Below are 14,644 nucleotides of genomic sequence, written 5' to 3' on the forward strand. Positions count from 1 at the left end.
TCAAACAGCGGATCCGACATTTCATCAGCGTTCGCGAAATCTCTTCTAGCTTTCTGCCGATAAATCTGTCGAAAATGGGTCGAAAAGCTCCGGTTCAAGGTCCGTAGAGCTTTCTATTTGAACGATTACTCATCGAACGAAGAACAAAGCAACGATTCCTTAAACTTCATCGAATACTATAGCACGGAACTGATTTTTAATGCACAGTAGTCTCAAACACTGTAATTTTTCACAAAAATTTTGTATTTATAAAATAAGTACAATCGTATTATAAAATTTTTCTATTTATATCATATTTGATAAAAATTTCTTAGAAAGTCACTTTGAATCTTGAGAATCCAAAATATTCTAAAAATTAATTATTTTAGTTACTCGTTAGAAAATGTTAAATTTTATTATATTTTCATACGTTGGGGCACCTATATTTCAGTTACTTAATTTCATCGCATTGTTTAATTTTCTTAATTTTTTAATTTTAAAGAAATATAAATATCTTTGTTTGTTTATAAAATCTTATACAATTACGAAGAGAAGCAGAATGACAGAAATACAATAAATAATAAATAAATCCATTTTCATTGTTTGTCCACTCACTTTTATCCTTGACTATACAAAATTGTATTCCTTGCCAAATCTGTTTTCTATCTACACTGTACTTAAAGTTTCTTCCCCTGATATTATTCGATGAGTTTCGATCCATTTGTGCTTTTAATTGAAATTAATGCGTGTTGGATAAACTGAATATGAAACTCCTTTAGGTCGGAACAAACAAATGCTAAAACAAAGTGCGTGTTAATTGGCAGCGAATATTGACAGCCGCCTACGTTTCGTCTGGGATTCGTCTACTAGCGGCGAAGACGATATACTAATTTTAAATCCCTCGTCCGGCATTGTGTCAACAAGAAGTTCAAAATTATCGCATTGTGTGCAAAACTGTCCAAAATGTAGCCAAATGGAATTTTACGAAGTGACGAACAATCGTTTATGAGAATAGTTCACAATATGAGGAATTGCAAAACAATAACGAAAAGACCCGAGTTAAAAATGGTTCGATCACAATTTTATGTTTATTTCTATCGATTCAAATGATTCGAAAGAATAATGAGAATTTATCGAGTCTGCCTTTAATATGTTTGGAATATTTTTTATATTGAAAATTATACTTCTTTGATTACATAATGACCTAACAATGTAAGTATTACTTTTCTGATCCTCGTATAAAAACGTGCAGAGCATAAAATTTACAATTTCACTAAGAGAAAATCAGTTTGGCTAACTTTCATTCCCCATTATGAAAAAGAGAAACACGAATTTCTGGATACGTTTATAACAATATCCAAGAAGAAAATCTGTAATAATAATTAGCAAGCAGCGAATCTAATTCGCTAGCGTAGCAACGTGCAGAGAAGTTTCGACAGTTTTGAACATGAATTTCATTTCAATTCATGCAAGCGAAATTCCACGATGCAATAAATATAAAAATCGCTTACAATAGTGTTAATATAATCGAAGGGATCGAAATCCTGTTGATCCTCGTCCGCGTTCGGTGGAGGACACGGATAAAAAGCTTGCGAGGGTCTAGCAAAAATACATTTTCGAATTAGAGGCATTGGAACATTCGAATTAATTTCTTTTCAATAATCAACGTCGATATTTTGCCATGTTTCCATAAAAGTATTCGAATACTTTACGATTTATTGTTTCTGTGTTTCTTTTTTACTATTTAAGCAATCGTAAGTAGAAAGATGTTACATTTTTCTTAACTAGAAACTATACCAAAACATAATATATTTTCTTGTTCATCGTATGTAGAGGGGAGAGTAGGATAATTTATTTATTTATTTGTTACGTATAAATGGGGTAAAATCCATTAGTGTACAAAGAAGAGTGCATATTGACGAACAATGCAGAAAGTATAAATATAACAAGAAATATATAGATTAGAATATATTATAAACAAGATTCCTAAATTTGATCATAAAAATTAATATATGATAAAAGAATCGAATTAGGGATTGAATCATTGAAAATTTTGAATAGAGAAACGAAATCTGCTACATTCCTGCTATTCTCAAATTCTAAAAATTCTAAATCAAATGAGGGTTGGATCCCATATATTCTACGACAAAGGTGGGCCTATCAGAGTTATAATAGTGCTGATGGGGAGGAAAATGCATTCATTTGTGATGTTTGATTTTGAATAAATCAAATACGATTATTATTTAGTTTACGCTGAAATAAACAATGATCTTTTAATCACACTAACTTTTAAAAGGTTTCAAATAGGTAAATATGAAATATGTTATTTTTCTGGATAACCAAACACATATTTAAAAATCAAATTGTCAAGATTTTGAAAGATCTACTTAAGGGGGTCTTCTAGCGTGAAGTACATTTTTTTAAACTTTTTTGGAAAATTTTTCACGAATAAACTATAATACCTTTGGCAGTTAAATTTATAAGGTTTATTTCTTCATAGATGTGCTTTTAAAAAGGATAGTCACACGGTGTCTATGATTCCGACCATTTTGTTTGTTTGAAACGAGAAAACATAAACGATTCTTAAGTAATGTGAGTTTAGCTGTAGCCGGTAACAAAAGAAAACAAAAAAGTCGATAATTAAAAAAATGGCAACACTGTGAAGCTTGAATATAGATTTGTCCATATTTTTTTTTAAAGTTTCGGGGACCAAAATAAAGATAAAAATAAAATTTTTGGGTTCATTCTGATAAAGGATGTAGTCATTCATGTACTGAATGTGCACATAAAATTTTAATTGGTCAAGTGGTCAAGTGGATTTTGAGATATCATCGACAACGTTCTGGTAAACACAGTTTCTAAAAAAACAACGCTTTTAACATTAGAACTACCGACAATTATAATGTATTTATTTTTACCAAAGACATTGAAGCGACAGATACGTGAAGAAATGTATTATTCAATGGAAATGAGTATTTATTCATTCTCCTATAGAAAATTACGATAAATTTTTAAAAATCCAGACGCCTAAATTTTTTATAATTTTTATTAGAAATTGCGAATGAGTCATTTTAACCGCTTTAGTAGTTCTAGTGTTAAAGTTTTGTATCCCTATAACAAGAATGGTAATCATCACGTCCTTCAAACAACCATAACTTCGCTAATATATGGAGTTCAGGTATAAAGTTTTGCAGATATATTTTCCAAATTATATTCTTCAAGAAAATGCTAAAGAAAATCAATTTTTTCAAAAGTTCACATTAGAACATCCCCTTAAAACTCACAATGCTTTGTAAAATCTTGTCTACCGTCTAATTTTTTACAGGCAACAAAAACATATTAGGTATGTAGTTTTACCCTATACGTGACCCAAAACCGGAAATTTCACTAGTGTGGGAACATCTTATTTTCCTGGATAACCAAACACATGTTTATAAAAATCTAATTTTCCAGATTTTGCAAGGTCCATCCAAGGCTTGCAAAGATGGTTGCCTTCGACATTTTACGGGCAACAAAAACATATTGGGAATGTGGTTTCAGCCTACTCCCCCCTATTAAAAACACTCCAAATTCTACTAATATACGAATAATTGATCGCAAGCATTTTGCTCCGGAAGAAGAAACCGAAATGGCGGCGATACCTGTGCGGTCTGTTCCGCCGGTTTTCTCTGAGCTTGGTCATCAGCCTGCTGAATTCCTCCCATTCCCTGTCCACTTCCTCCTCGCTGCCCTCTGGATGATGATAATGCAGAGTCTCCTTCAGGAGCTCCTTCTTCGTCGTCTGGTTCGCCATGATGATCCTCGATTTGGGACACCTCGATCCACAAAATCGGTTACAACGAAATACGCGGAAATGTTAAAAATTCCTCAATGTGCGATTTCGGGCCCGAAATTCCCCGACGTGGACGCGTTACGTAACGATGCGGAAACCATTCTTCGTACAATGTAATCCTTCGAAACTCGAGAGCCTCAACAGCGTTTGAAAACGAGGTGTCGACTCGCTCCAAGTACAGATCGTCGACGTAACCAGGACACGGCATCCATTAGTGACGCACGGGGAACGATCGATCGCATTTCTCGGTTCTTTGCTCTCCGCTAGACCGGAAGAGATCGGCAAGATCGCGGCTGGACTTCCTCGAATCGTCGGGTCTGCGTGACACTGACACTGACACTACGCGGCGGATGCAGAAATTGTCGGAAAAAAAGCATTCGAAGCAATTGAATCGTGGGACGGGAACGTCGCACACCAAGCCAATGAGTCACACTGACAATCAGAAGAGAGAACCACCGTGCAGACCTCAGATGGGAGGGCCTGGCTGGTCCAATTTACGGTCTCATTAGCCTCGCTCCGACTGTTCTCGACGTCGTCGTCGTCGTCGCGTTGCTGCGCGCTCGCGCTTTTACGCTCCTCCCCGGCGATATCGGTGCTCGTGATTGACGCGGTATCGCGACGAGGACGCTTCTCGACGACTATCGTATCGAATCTAGGTGAAATTTCTTTCAAATTCTCCCCCAGACTAGGCTAAAACTTAACATGTTTTCGTTGCCTGCGAAACTTTCGAAGGCGGCCATCTTTGCAAGACTTGAGTGAACCTGCAAAATCTTGAAAATTAGATTTTTGTAACCATGTGTTTGGTTATCCAGGAAAATAAGATGCTTCGATAATGGTGAAACTTCCGGTTTCGGACCACGAGTAGGATAAAACTACATACCTAATATGTTTTCGTTGCCTGCAAAAAATTCGAAGGCAGCCATCTTTGCTAGACTTGAGTGGACCTTGCAAAGTCTTAGAAATTAGATTTTTAAAAACGTATTTAACTATCCAGGAAAATAACATGTTTACAGAATGGAGACATTTCTGGTTTTGAATCACGAATTGAGTAAAACCACAGACCTAATATATTTTTGTTGTCTGCAAAAAAACAAACAAGATTATACAAACCATTCCCAGCCTTAATGCTTAGATTTATAGAACACATCAATTTGACAGGTGCCAGATTACATAATTAAAATTGTAGAACTCGTAAATGTTACTTATTAGCAGATTTTGGATTTTTATGCAAATTCATATTTTTACTAATAGACGTAATGAAATGGTAACTTTGTTGAATGTTTTTTCAGCCCTTGAATATAATAATTCGTATTTTGCTTTAAGTATTTCTTATAATTCAACATATTAAATGCATCCTGTAGTTTTTTGAAGATTTCAATCTCCCACAAATGCATAAATATCAACTACTTATTAGCAATTTATATTAAATTTCACTGATGCAATGATACGAATATACAGGGTGTTCGGTCACCCCTGGGAAAAATTTTAATGGGAGATTCTACAGGCAAAAATAAGACGAAAATCAAGAATATCAATTTGTTGATTGATGCTTCGTTAAAAAGTTATTAACAAAATTAAATTAAAAAATTTTAAATCATTCACAGAAAAATTATTTTCGGTTGCGGGGGTCAATTACAATCATTTTTGATGAATAAACATACCACCGAAATCCTAGGCACTTTCGAGAAAAAAATTCTTTACCGAAAATATACCGTGTGGCAATTTAGTATCCTTGATTTTCATCTTATTTTGGCCTCTAGAATCATCCATTAAAATTTTTCTCAGGTGTGGCCGAACACCCTGTATATTGTAAATTAAACAGTAATCGTATTTTAATAAATAATAAATAAAGCTTAAACATGTAAGATAGATGCTATATTGATTCAATTATATTGATATCCATTTTCATCATTGGTCCATTTACTTTTGTCCTCGATTGTATTTACAAAAATGCGAAAAACAGAAAACCAGGCAGAAATTGGAACATTCACGTTAGTAATAATTGCATGAGAACCTAATTCGTCGTACTATGCGTGGAGGGGGAAGGTCTGTGCCGGTAATTGGGATAACTTATTAGATTTAGTCACCCCGATAATTGCACGACTTCCGATGTTTGCAACTTCGGTCCCATTTTCCAACTTATCGTGATTTTATGGAATAATACTGTATTCTTAATCGAAGCACGACATTACGGTATTAAATAATTGCCCAATTGTTGCAAAGGCTCGCAGAAGGTTAAACGTAACTTCGGATGGACCACGAATTCTACGGACGCGGTTGTATAAATGTCACGCTCGGCGATCCCAAGGACGCCTATTTCGATTTATTATCGAGGTGGAGGATCGCAAAAAATTTCGAATTAAATTTACGACGATTTTCCAAGGTCGAGAAACCTCCTAGCAAATAAAAATATCGTGTTTTAAAGTTGGCCTAGGTACCACCGTAATATACAAAAAAAGATCAAAGAATATTCAGCACCTTATATACAGAAATCAAATTGAATGTTAAGTAACCATTTTGAAACTGATGGAAAAAACACTACATAAAAATAGCACAGATAGTACTATTCTAGTATTACAATTGTTACTTATAGTACTTAATAATGTACCATAAAAATGGCCAACCAATTTGTAAACATTCTTTCCAATAAAAGTTTTAGTGAAATTGATATTTTCTTGAATGAGAAATATAAGATTCGATAGAATTTGTTTTAGTAGCAAGTTGTTTATTTCGAGCCCTGGTGAAAAGTGCTTCTCCGTTTGCTTTTTCGATCGATGAGTCGCGAAGTTTCAAAGAAGTCGACGAGAGGATTTCTAGTAGCGACTGTACGGTACCCGTACACGGCAATTGGCCACTTCCCTCAACGAGGGCTCGTAGGAAGCTGCCTTCAAAGTCACCAGTGATCATTGATCAAAATTACCACGTAATTTGATGAATGATTGTCTTACTCGACACCGGTTACCGATCGATGGCACTTTCCTCGGTCACTTCTACTATTATAATGAGGCACTCTGTTATAACTAAAACGATCAAAAATTCCAAGATAACAGTCATTTGTTCGATCAAAATATTCTTGGTTGCACATAACGAGTATAAATAAATGAATATAAAATTTTCCAAACGTTGAAACATCTCAGTGTTCCGTTTCAGATTGAAGAAATGAAATTTGACATTTTCTTAATGTCGACAAAATCTTAAGGATCTGTTTCTGTGGTAAAAATAAATTTGTTTCTTGACATATAAAAATCGTTACATTGTTTGGAACCAAATATAACATTTTCCTAACGTTGGAACATTTCAAATTGTACTGTTTCAGGTGGATAAACTGAAATTTGTGGATCCAAGCACAACATTTTCCTAATGTTGAAAAGTCTCAGAGTTCTGTTTCAGGTGGAAAAATGAAATTTCTTTCGAGAGCATTTTCTTAATATTGACAAATCTTAGTGTTCCGTTTCTATGACAAAAATAAGTTTTTTCGTAAAATATAAAAATCATTATATTTGTGGAATCAAATATCAGATTTTCCTAGCGCTGAAACATCTCAGTTTGTACTGTTTCAGATGAGTAAAATGAAATTTGTGGTTTCAAGTATAGCATTTTCCTAATGTTGAAAAATTTCAGTGTTCTGTTTCCGTGATAAAAATGAAATGTGTTTCATGAGAATATAAAAATCCTTCAATTTGTAGATCCAAATACAGCATTTTCTTAATGTTGATAAATTGTAGGGTCCCGTTTCTGTAGTGAAATGAAATTTGTTTCGATAAGATATAAAAATTTGTGAAACCAAATATAAAATTTGTCCAACGTTGGTAAACGCGATAATATTTTCTGAGGAAATTAAATTAGTAACCTCGCGTGTACGATTTCGTGAATAACCGTGTTAATGACACAACTACGAGGAAGAACATGATCTTCTCGAGATGGTACGTACCTTCTGGTGCGAAAACGACGGTTTTCTCAAGTGTTTCTGCGGATGGACGAACGATTAACGGAGCATCCGAAGCAAATTGTTCGTATTTATCGCGCATAGGTTAATTGCGAACGCCTCGAGCCGTAAATTCGTGTGTTTGTCCCGAGGAGATAGCCTGATAATGTATCGAAAAGGGTACCGACTTTGTAAATTTGCCAAAGCGAAATTGTGCGTCACATCGAGCCGCAATTATTGAACCTTAAAATTAGAATCTTCCAATTCTTTGTCAACATTTAACCCTTTGACTCCCAAAGTGCCCAATAATACGTACTATTAAATTTTTGCGTGGCCTTTTAAACTAACGGAAACGCTAGTAAACATTGTACAAATATTTGTAAATTTTTTTTAATGACCACGAATAATTGTATATTTATGAACGGTTGCTGTCGTATTGAAAATAGGTTTTCAACGTTAGAATCGAAAATAAATATCCATGAAGAGCTTTCTAGCATACTATATTTTTATAAATATATTATAAATATATTTTAAATATAGGTTTATGGTTCTAAGGCTGTTTGAAAATCGTTTCTGTAATATGAGATTGCTGGAATAAAAAGTCTAGAATAAAAGAATAAAAGGAAAAAATTTTGTTAAGAAATTAGAAATATAAATTTCTATAGACTTTTAATTACACTTGGGTATTTTTTGATCAAAAAATGTGAATTTGCAGTCAAACGAAGGAAGACTAGATTTAAATCGCTAAGTTTGGAAAGTTAGTATTAATACGTGTTGGGTTAACACTACCAGTAAAAAGGTTTCACCTCTGGGTTACGCAGACATTTTGAAACAACCTAACCGCTGCGCTGGCCTTGACTATGATAGCGTATTTGTACGCCTGGCTTACAAGACTTATTTATTAGTTTTACGTCTGCGAGACAAAATGTCGCGTCTACCAATACACAATGATCTTTCTATATCTCGGGCTATTTTTAAGTAAGTGCCACCGAGTATGCACCAATGTGACAATAGCATCTCGACGCGTACGATTAAACACTAGACTAACTACAATTTCAAAAATACAATCCTAAATACAATGTTCCTTGCTTTCGATTCTAAATACAGTGATTCGTTAAATCCAGTAAACGTCGCCATTTTGGAGAAGAAGTTGAGTCTCGTATTATTTCAAAATATTAATTTTGGGATGTATAACAGCGAAGAAAAACATTCAGTGCTTTCCAACAATGTTTCTTGTTTTCGATTTTATTATAAATACACTGATTCATTAAATACAACAAACGTCGCCATTTTGGAGTTTAGTCTTGGGGCTTTGAGCCCAAACCTTAATCCTATCTATAGAATATCTGCGAGGAATTTTAGCACAAAGTTTCCACCAATTCGAAAGAATATTCTGTTATTAAAAAAAAATAAGGATGCCACTGAATACACAATTTCTTTTATTATTGCAGGCTGACATATTTTGAATCATTCACTTTAAAATTTTGTTGCATTATTAAACATAAATAATCGATGAACCTACGTTTATTTCGTAAAGAAATTGCAAATTCTTGGACTGGAAGCATTGTTGTCGATGTTAATAAAAATTGTACTGTTAAACTGGGTTTTAAAAAGGATCAATTAGGATGAATTAAAAAATCGTTAATAGGATGAGTATAATATAATTTCAGTCGCTGTAATTTTGGATTTACTCGAACTTGAGTGTACATATTAGTCAATTTTCAACTGGATTCGATATTTGAAATACCGTTGTGAAACTTTCCCGCTGGTCTTCAGGATCATTGACGCAAGATATACCGATTTATACAGTTACTTGGCAAACGTCTCCAAACGCCTTTCACTTACCATTTAATGTGTCACATGAGTATTATTTTTCCTTATCGTATCACTTGTTTTATGCTGTATTTCATATGTATTCACGAATGTTAACAACGCACGTGACTTCTAACGCAGAAGCGAGAAAGTCGTCTTTTTCGAGAGAGAGTGACTGAATCATTTAGAACAGGGATTCTCAACGATGATCATACAGTACGGGACAAAAATATAAGACACTTCAAATACTCGAATTCTACATTTTATACATCCTATATATTACAATATTAACAAAATCTTAAAACACGATAAAAAGGTTAGAGAAAAGAATGTTAACTTCGGCTGAACAAAATTATAAGACAATGACAAAACAATTGTCATTTCTTTCGTGAAAATATTATATTTTATTAAATGTCACATTTTTTTGAGTTTTCGAATTGTTTTCTATAATTTTTTTTGTCGTATGTGTATATTTCGTCAATCCTTGTTGTCAATGATATTTTACAAAACAGTTGTACGGATTGCAAATTAATTTTCTGAAACGTATTTTGTTCACTTCTGCTGTTAATTGCAATGTTTTACAAAACACTCGTTAACGCCCATAGAATACAGTTTGAAAAACGGTGATTTAGCGTTCGAGTGTATCAGAAACAAGGCCAGGAAGAAGAAAGACGCAAGTTGAAGAATGAACAGCACTAATAACGCGTACTCGAGCGTTGTTATGCAAAATAATGTTCGAAAATTGTAGTCCAGGCGAAGAACATTATCATATTGAATGAAATCAGTGTCGTTCGTTTGAATGACGCGTGCCAGCGGACAATTAAAACCCGAGCGTAATTTAGGCGTAATTACGAGGGATGAATATTCAACGAAGCCACTTAGGAACTACGAGTAATAATTTACATCAACAATTCGAGAAGGCCAAACAAGAAGTTTTGTCTCGCAACGGACATAAATTCTTTACGAACGCGTTTATAAATTTTATTAGAAAATAAATAAACAATTACTCTAAGTAGAGCAAACTATTATACCTTGCCATCGATGCAAATATTATATATATTTTGACTAATTTATGTTATTTAACTAGACAGCTTTGTGCATTACAAATTTAAAAATGTTTCTATTTTAAGACGTTTGGAAAATTGTTTGAAGGGGTGAGTACTCCCTTGTTTAGAAGATAATTGTTGTAATACTTTTTCGTGAGTGGGAAATCTTGAGTTTAATTAATAAACCTAGAAAACATGTTTTATTACTCGAATTTATATTTATATAAAAATTTTAAAACCTAACATTTATTGGACGATTTTTCAAGTTAAGTTTACTCGATTATGAAAGTTTATAAATACTTGCATTTCTCTCAATGAAGATTGAAATTTAAATTATTTTTTCCATATTAAAGATTTGGCAAATAACTTGTTTGAAACTTCCAAAATTATTAAAATTGTGAAAAATGAAATAGAAAAATTGAATAACACAGCTTGCCAAACAATTTCCAAGGAATTTATTTTTCTATCCTCAAGTTAATCTTTTAAACAAATTTTCAGATAATAATATTTCCGGAAAAAGAAACGAAAAAATCGAGTTGTTCGAGAGTAGGAAAATGGTTTGACGGATCCACGTAGGAGTCGAATAATGGTACTGAAAGATCGCTCGACTATTGTCACGGATGTCCCATGGGTTCACGAACCCCAGCCCGGTATATTAGAGTGCTGAATTAGTTAATGCCAGTCACATGGTCGGGCAACGACGAATTACCATTCTCGCGACGCGTCAACAGTGCATACGATTGCATTTTCGACAAGATCATTTCGTCCAATAATTGGGCCCTTCCTTCCTGTTTAGTTGTCCCTTGTTCTCGGTATCGCCCTTGTTTACCGCCTCTGACTCTTCGCGATCATCTTATTCGCTCCGATACTCTCCTCAAAGCTCGGTCCAATTTATCATACAAGCGATCGATATACGCCAAGTATGATCAAACTTTCTACAAATGTTTATTAACGATACAAATGCCTAGAGAAAATTATTATTTTTCAAACAAAAATGTGAAGACCAAAAAATTGAGGTCTGGAACGATTTTTGAGAGTTGAATAGACCATTGAACATTTTTATTATGGTTCTAGATAATGCAACAACAGTAGGTATTAACTGTACAAGAAATAACAATAATAAAATTGTCGAAATAATTTGTTTTCATAGGAAAATTAAAGCCAACTTGTGGCATTAAAATAGAACCATAAATTGTTTGTATAAAATTGTAGGGGACGTCGAAACAAATGCAAAACTCATAAAATTTTTTTACAGGAATAAAAATGGAGAAACCATTTTTTTTCCATTTTGGGTACATAGAAAATAATCATATTTTATTCTTTCCTAATAGCTTTTATAAATGTATATTTTACAGTTATTGAATTTATATATTTATAAACTTGTTGCTTAGAAGCAACTGATAAAAAACTCACTAATGTTATAACAATTATGGTCCCTAGTCTTAAATGAATAAACATGATTTCTCTTCTTTCTCTTCGAAATCCTGGATAATAACTCTTTGGTAATAGGGTCTAGGACAAAGTTCTCAAGATCGAATGTAGAACGGGAGATCGATCTAAGAAATTGTGCATAATTAGCGATTATCGAGCCGATTGGAAAGATTAATCAGCGTCCTGACGGTTTATGCCGTCTTCATCGCTGAAAGAAATTTCGCTGATTTACATATACGACTTCTAGTATTCCGACGTATTTTCCAGCACGATATTCTTTTTTTTAAGGAGCACAATTATCCACGTAGAAGAGACACCCCTCGTGCATTCGCACGCATGGACGCGAAAAAAATAGATAGCCTCAGCATGATTTCACAGTATGCTTGATAACTGACGACAAACAAAGCGAGTCGATAACTTTTGAACCCCCGGTATACGTTTCGTTTGCGATGACGTCCGTGTGCAAAACAGAAGTTTATTTACTTGCTTCATTGTTCGTGGTCTGAGAAAATTAATAACAAAATTATACTTTTCTATTTGATCAAGAAAATTTAGAAAATTAAATTTAATATTTCAATTTACGAAATCTAAATAATCGTTTCAATTTTCATTTATATTACACGTTTTTGCCAATACTTACGATATTCCACATTGTTTATAATATATTTAATTCTTATCAAAAATTTGTAATACAAATTTTAATAGTTCCTTGTGCAGCGAACTTCGGGTCCATTTTGACCCATGAAAACTGTTTACTTTGACATTGTAATGTTTTAATTTGTATTGAGTAACAATAATAATAATAAATAATGAATTTACTAGTACAAAAATAGAATTAAAAGAAAAATACAAAATAAGCAGTACGTAAACAGTTTGTTTATGTTTTGAAAATTGACGAAGTTAAATATCTATTTTTAATAAAATAGATTTCGATTTTTCTGTGTCACGTGAGGCCATAATAAAGCATATGGAAAGCGCAATTTCCAAACACGTACACACGATGTGACGAAATACCTATTTGGAATTTGAACACGACACGTACAAACGAATCCATGCATTCGATCATCGAGCTAGAATACAAATTTCGTAGGTCGCTGAGAAAATTTCTAGAAAATGTGATTCTAGTTGAGAGAAGCAGTATTTCTTGAAAGTAAAATAATATTCATATGACGACTAACTTCAAAAGATTTCGTCCGTACGAAAAAGAAAATCATTTTCCAGTAGTTTATTTAAGTTCCAAGAATTTTTATAATGTTTTAAACATGCTTAGATATCCAGGTCTAAACTTATGTAATTATAATGTCTTCATAATCTCCGCAATTGCGATAAAGAAACGACTAAAGCATAGTGCCTCACGAAAGTAATTAAACACTAATCATAAAATACTTTAGTGGACATAAAATTATTATATGTATATTGCTTATAAAAATATTGTTAAAGTTATAAGTAGGTATGACTATCAAAATTGTATAAGCTAAAAGTCTCATTTTCTGCCATTTATACTGCTGTTATCACCCTAATTTGTTGCATATAAAACAGAAAAAAATTAAAATACAATTTTATGTGTACATAATACAACAAAAAATGTACCTGCTATTTTTATGAAATAATTTTCAGGTGTCTGTATATTTGTGTGTGTAGATATACATTTCACAGATATATGAATACTTTTTTATTTGAATAACACTATCCTATCAGTAATATTTAAATAGTGGCTTTTGAATAATAATATTCAAAATAATATTCGTGACCTAATCGAATGGTCTCAACCCTACTACTGACATCTACCGCCACATGACAGAAATGCTACTAATATACATCGGAAAAACAGTATGAGAAATGTTAATACAACTTTCAACAAGCAAGAACCAATAACAATGCTACTTAATCACGTTATAATACATCAAAGACTCAATCTTTAATTACTATTATGTATTTTAAAAACATAACTAGTATCGTGGGGAATCCAAAAATACTGCCTTTGTTTTATGCCAGTTCAATGCGCTAAATAGTAGCGCACAATAATTAATTATACATAAAATTAGTCGCTGGAGTTTAAAAAAGCCCCACGTTTCCAGTTAAGAGTTAAGGAAAATATTAACCCGTTGCAATAAGTTTCTATAATCTCTCGAACCCCCCCCCCTTCCTTCAAATATAATCATCGCAAGAAAATGTAGTCTGTCTGTAAAAAATAAGCCGAAAACGAAGAATAAAATTTGTTCGTAAAATGCTTCGTTTTCAAGATAATTCAATTTAAAGATTCGTGGGGTACGCGTACAATTGAACACTTAGGGGGGCAGACCAGTGCCCGCCATTTCTACTTGTGTTCTCCGTTGCACTCGCGCCTCACGAATTTTCGAACTCGATTTCTTCCAAAACAAAGTCCAGTAAGTCAAAAAGTTATTCCATATTTTCGATATATTTTTTCGCGTAAAATCACCTTCTTTCAAAAATAAAATTCATTATTGTAAAAAATTCATGAAAGCATCCTCTGTTTCCCAAACCACTCGTTCTAATAGATTATATCTAGTAAAAGTTTCAGCAGATGCAATTTAGTTAATATTAATTTTGGGGAAAGGACATTTTCGCTATGAATAATTAGATTCTTGGCTGCTTTTG

General features: G+C 33.2%; 1 protein-coding gene across 6 annotated transcripts in view; it reads right to left on the reverse strand.

Moving 5' to 3' along the window:
• The window catches only part of LOC122400492 (chloride channel protein 2), a 48,312-nt gene that overhangs the window by 17,623 nt on the left and 16,045 nt on the right, over window positions 1-14,644 (reverse strand). The window contains exons 1-2 of one of the 6 annotated variants that reach the window (XM_043401997.1): window positions 3,621-4,475; window positions 1,491-1,578 (exon numbers count right to left, since the gene is read on the reverse strand). The exons of 3 other annotated variants lie outside the window; for them this stretch is intronic. In XM_043401997.1, coding sequence (XP_043257932.1) covers window positions 1,491-1,578; window positions 3,621-3,772 — 240 coding nt within the window. In that variant the 5' untranslated portion in view covers window positions 3,773-4,475. Of the gene's footprint in view, window positions 1-1,490; window positions 1,782-3,620; window positions 4,476-14,644 lie in introns of those variants that run through there. 2 more of the 6 variants (XR_006259352.1, XM_043401998.1) reach the window with 2 other exon arrangements.

This window comes from Colletes gigas, unplaced genomic scaffold, assembly GCF_013123115.1.
Source record: "Colletes gigas isolate AHSC1104 unplaced genomic scaffold, ASM1312311v1 Colletes_gigas_Sc00018, whole genome shotgun sequence".
NCBI lineage: Eukaryota > Metazoa > Arthropoda > Insecta > Hymenoptera > Colletidae > Colletes > Colletes gigas.